Source organism: Osmia lignaria, unplaced genomic scaffold (genome assembly GCF_051020975.1).
Source record: "Osmia lignaria lignaria isolate PbOS001 unplaced genomic scaffold, iyOsmLign1 scaffold0035, whole genome shotgun sequence".
Taxonomy (NCBI): domain Eukaryota; kingdom Metazoa; phylum Arthropoda; class Insecta; order Hymenoptera; family Megachilidae; genus Osmia; species Osmia lignaria.
Genome location: NW_027478176.1, coordinates 154,999 through 160,760, shown reverse-complemented (window position 1 = coordinate 160,760; position 5,762 = coordinate 154,999). Strand labels below are relative to the sequence as shown.

General features: G+C 41.9%; 1 protein-coding gene across 1 annotated transcript; it reads right to left on the bottom strand.

Moving 5' to 3' along the window:
- Positions 1-2,030: 2,030 nt before the first annotated feature.
- On the bottom strand, positions 2,031-3,368 carry LOC143306722 (uncharacterized). Its single transcript, XM_076693101.1, has one exon. The coding sequence runs from the start codon at positions 3,366-3,368 to the stop codon at positions 2,031-2,033; it is 1,338 nt and encodes a 445-aa protein (XP_076549216.1).
- Between the last annotated feature and the right edge of the window lie 2,394 nt (positions 3,369-5,762).

The following is a 5,762-nucleotide window of genomic DNA, read 5'->3' as shown; positions in this document are numbered from 1 at the left end:
ATGCTCTCACCGTGCTGTTTTAGGATTTAGGGGCTCGAGCTGCTTTTCCTAGTTACTATTGCTTATCTTTTGGCTGCGTGCCATGTGCGGGCCATCCGTTTTATATTCACATCTGTATTCATCGTCTATTGTCTATTCCTTGTTACTAGCGAATTGCATTTCGCCTGAATATCCTTGTTCTGACCTCATCCTATGTTTTGCTCTGTTTTATTTTGCTCTCATTCCATTTCATTCCATTCTGGTTTGGATTTTATTTGTATATCTCAATTTTGCCTTAGTGTGATTCCTTTCCTTTCACGTTACTTTAATTTTGATTGTTTGATTGATTCCAACTAATGCTCTCGGGCCTTTTAACCTATTTTGGCTTGATTTTGTTTATTTAAACATTCTTGGTTCGAACTGAAATTGCTGTTCTTTGTTTCTTGCTACTCTGATTTGGCTATCTCTTGACCCCACTACGATTCTGATCTTATTGTTACATTTAATTTTCATTTACCTTTGCCTTTCGCTTTTATTGATTTAAATTGGCCGTTACATTCATTCATTAGCTGCTCATTTGCTGTATTTTATTTAAATTCATTTTTGCCGGTATGAGGGGGCCGGGCTGGCTACTTACGGTCACAATAAGTGATTGATACATTGTTCGCGGGGTGGGGGTTTGAGCGGTATTTCTGGCTGGGCTGACCCGCAAGCAGTGGGATACCGTGAGTGGTGGGAGGTGGGTTGAGATATGGAGATGAGGGGGGAGTCGCGTTCATGCGGCCTATTGATGGCTCGGGGTGGGGAGAATTCTAGTTTTAATTCAGGGTATTCATGGCCGGATGCGAAGTCGATAGATTGAATGGCTGCGTACCGGTACCGCGGTAAAGGATTACTGATAGTAGCTGCTTAAACGGATATATAAGCGGGACTTCGCGCGTTTTGTGTTTGCGGGTTTTACGGGTACGCGCTCGCTTCTTAAGCGCTGTGATCAGTGGAATTGTTTGAGTAATTACTAGACATTGCGTGTGTTTACGTATGTTTCCTGTTCAGTGTTCGCCGCTTGTTGGACTAACTTATTTTGTTATTATTATTCAGTATTGACACTAATGGACATTGGCATTGATATTGACATTTTCACATTTTGTCATTTATATTATATTTTATCATATTTATATTTTATTCGGTCAACTCTACTTCACATTCGAGCTAGACTTTGTGCTGGGCTCTGCACGATTGTATAACTATATGTTATATGTTACGCGTGTTACGCGTGCTAAGCATATTGAGTGTTAGCAAATCGCACGGCTGCGTTGCTTGAGATATTTAACTATCTAATTCATTTAATTCATTTAATTCATTTAATTCATCATCATCCGGAGTGCACAGTGTTGATTAACAATATGGCTAGCTTGGGAGACGATAAGATTAACAAAGCAAATCTCGTAGAGGGACTTAAGGGGGGACCTCTATGTAGAAAGCCGAAATGAAGCCAATTTGCAACAATTATTTTGAAGGATAAGGAATGAATAAATATTGTCAAGGTTTTGAGGACTATTTAATAGATACTTCATCTTCATTTTGAAATTTTTTAGTGTAAATAAAATACAAAATGGCGGAGATACAGCATGATCTGTTCGAAGCGTCGTAAAGTTTCTTGCAAAACGGTGTACACTCTAGTGTCGGTTTTTATTATCTGAAACAGCCAAGCAAAGAAATCTGATGTGTATAAGGTTGTAGTAAATGGATGAACCTAAGATATCGAAACAAAATTCAAAGTTGGAAAAATGGCAGACCTCAGAACAAAAAACTTAATATTTTGACGGAACACTGTACTCTTTTCTGCAGTAAAAAAAATGTTTATTTCTGTGATTTTACCTTACTTTTAGGTTCATCCAGGAGACACTACTTCCCTTAAAATGTGTCCGATCAGTTCAGTAGTATTTGAGTAATCGTGTACACCGATTTTCAACTTCGCGAAAAAAAAGTTTCGAGATAATCGCGTTTAAAGTTTCGGTAAGAGAAAAATGTATGATTTTGTGACTTACTGGCTAGTCTGCTATTCCAGCACCGTACAATAACCCTTCAGCTTCCTCAAAATAGTCATTTTGTTCTGCCAACTGTTCTCTACGAGCTTTGCGAGCCTTTTTGGTGGACAGGGAGCTGCGCCTCTCTTGCCTCTGAATCCGGCGCTGGTTGCTTTTCTCTGCATAATCCATCGCTTGCTTTCCAATTGTCAGGTTTAACTCTTGCATTATTTTCAAGATTGAGAAATATCCTTCATTAAACATGCCAGCTGCTATAAATGAAGCTATTTCCAGTATTTTTAATCCTGAATGAAGATGTTTCGGAGCCAAACGCCAGACGGTCGAGTTGAAGCTCTCATTAGCGTTCTGCGTGTGACCGCCTAAACATCTGTGCAGCAAATCTTCATTGGACAATTCTTCGAAAATGGGAAGAATATGCTTCTGCACATCGGGGTGAAGAGGTAGAGGGTGATTCAAATTATCAGTGCTTCCTAGTGCTTCGGCTTTTTTCCATTTGCACCAACTTTCTTCTCCCGTCGGACAATGCTCGTGCCTTGGATTTTCGTTCGTTGAGCACAAATGGTAATATGTAGCCATTATAGCGTTCTTCATGTCGATAACACTGTTTACGTTCCTTCTAATAGCTAATCGATAATATGATTGGAGTTTTTTGATAAGGACATCTGTTAATTTTCCTTTACCACCAAGTTTATTTATCTTTTTCACATTTCGCAGCCGTGTACCCATTCTCTTCTCTACGTGACCAATGCACTCACTTTTTTTTACTTGCAATTCATCACCGTATGGATTTACATCTAAGATCGCTTTGAATGTTTTTGAATCTCCATCTCCAATGTAGTTTCCATATTTCACTCCATATTTTTCTTCAGATTTCAGAAACATTTCCGTGATTGCAGAGACCTCCATCTTGCCTGCGGAGCCCTCGTGATTCTTCGCACATTCTTCTTCATGATGTTCATACCATTCATGATATTCTTCGGTATTTTCTCTACTTTTCCACATATGGCATGCTTGACAATAACTACTTTTCACTACCAAGTCAATCACTTTGCCAGAATAATAACCGATAAGTGTTGTTACGCCATATAACGATTTGAATCCCCGCTTTTTCCACGAGCCATCGCCAGACACCTTCAAATTGAGAAGTTGCTTCTTGCGTTTTTCATTCTCGTTCTTTTCTTCTTCCACAGCTTTCTTACAACAGAATTCGAATATTGTTTTTGTGGCTGAATGCATATGCTTCACGATGCTATTATATGACGCATCGCTCAAACCATCACAAATATCCATAAGGTTAGCAAACAAGTTTATTCCATCTCTGGCAACACCTAACAGACGCATCACAAACACGAGTCTACGATTTACTTCAAAACCATTGTGAACAAACGGGCCTGAATTTATTACTGTACGTCCACATCGACAAACGACCACTAGTTTAAAACCAAAGCCTCGATTTCCAGTTTGCTCAAATGTTACGGGGTTTTTACATTTGTGACAAATGAGAATTTCAGTTAAACCAGTAAAAACTGTATAAAATTCAATCAAACGGTAACACAAAAGAAGATTATAAGAAACTTCCTCGCTGCTCTCACTGTGAATTTTTTTGCACTTGCACTGTGTCCTGCACCTTCATCTTTATTTTCCTTCTGTGTAAACTGATTACCATGAAAACTACGCTTACTGGGCCTGGATGATCGAGATCTAGTTTCTCTACTTCCTTTAGCAGGATAAGACATACTTGTACAGGATAATTTGTCACGACTAAGAATCACAAAAATGAGTACAAGACGGTCGCTCAAAGTGTTCAGTAACTTCCCTTGGTCGAGTCAAGGGTCAAACTGACTTTTTAGGGATAAAATCTCATGCCAATAGTGGAAGCGATGTCAGTACTTCCTTTATTTCCTAACGGCATTTTTCTCGCTGTTGCCGAGTGTCCGTTTATGATACTACCTGCAATTTCTCAACGATCGACCAGGAAGTATCATTGTTGCCCATCGGCTGGGTTTTCCCATGACCTTCTAAACTTATCAGCGTAAGGAACTAATAAATACTTCTTCCGAAACATCTGACTAACCCCTATTACAGGTATAGAAGCACTTCAAAAAGTGATAGTAAATAAACAGCGTCCCGAACATTATACCAGCGCGCGCATCTTGGAACGGAGCGGAGGTGGGTCACGGGTGCAGGCTCTCACAGCAATAGCTTTGCGATCCACGCCAAATACCCATGCGTTCCGTATTCTAAAGGGTTCAAAGTAACTTTTTATGCAATAAAAAAAAAAAACTTTTTTGAGACCTCCTACATAGAGGTCCCCCCTTAACGAGATTTTTTACATTGAATGGTCGGATTCCGGTAGTGGCAGTGACCCGGGTACCGGGGTTGTGAATGATTACTCTTCGGCTCCTCCTATGCCCCTGTCTTTGCTGCGTGACTCTCGTACTAATGCCAATACAGACACTAATAAAGGGACTAATAAAGGTGCAAGGAAAGCAAAGAAGCACAAGGCTGATGGTACCAGGGGAACTGGGGATAACAAAGCCAATGACAAAGACAAAGACAAACATAAAAGAACTAAAGAGATTCGAGAGATTCATGACGTCCCTTCGCGGGCTGTTATGACTATTCCTGCTGCGGATGCGGCGGTTGTTTCGGCAACTGCTTTGGCTGCTTCTGTTCCGGTTCCGGTTTCTATTGGCCCGGGGAGGAAAAAGGGAAGATTTCTTGGCCCGGTCGTTACCAGATATGACGTGCTGCGTCCTGCGCGCTCTGAGAAAGCGGCTGCTGGCAGCGCTGCACCTGTACCTGTATCCGCTTTAATGGATGATCGGTTACGCAGTCGAGCTGGATCAAAGGAAAAAAGGGAAAAACAACAACAAATACAGCAACCAAGGCTTTCCCTATCCACATTAAGGAGGCTTAAGGCCTTGTCTGAATGTTCAGTGGTCGGGGCTACGTCATTGCCATCAACATCTGCGACACGGGCGATGGCATTGACATCACTGCCATCATCTGTGCGGGTGTCTGCAGTGGCCGACACGTCGGAAGCACTGCGGATTCCTGGAGCTGCGCGGATTCCTGGAGGTGCAGAGACCCTTGGGGCTTCCGGGGTGCCGGGGGCTGCCGTACGCCTGGTGGCTCCTTCGATTCCGTCGGCTAGCCTCAGCCCTGGTTCCTGTATTGAGATTCTGGACGACGACGATTTCGAGGAGGATTTCGGCCTACCTGCAGCGCGAATAATTGCGCCCACGAGATCTGGTGACAGTGACGGTGACGGTGACGGAGACGGTGCAGGTGCCAAAACAGCTACACTTCAAACAACAGCTGCTGTGTGTGTTGCAAGTGTTGTGGTTGGTGATAAACGTAATCGTGGTCACGGGTATGGTCATGCCCGCGGTATTGAGGGAGACTAAAACGAAAATAAAAATAAAAACAAAACCAACAACAACAATCATGACAATGACAATGGCAATGGTAAGGGGAGACATAATAATAGTAATAGGAATAGGAATAATGGTGGTGACGATGGTGGTGACGACAATGATAACGATATCGATGACGATGGTAATAACGGCACTAATGGTGGTACTAATACTAATAATAATGCTGGTGTAACTGAAACTGATGAAAATGCGAGTGTTAATGTTAATGTTAATAAAATTAGTAATGTGGCCAAGGTTAATGTAACGGGTGTCAATGCGGCTGACGTCAATACAATGTGTGTTGGTCATGGTCATG

What these genes read in the sequence shown, in the direction of transcription:
- LOC143306722 (XM_076693101.1), bottom strand. Translation starts at nt 3,368, where the DNA reads ATGCGTCTGTTAGGTGTTGCCAGAGATGGAATAAACTTGTTTGCTAAC.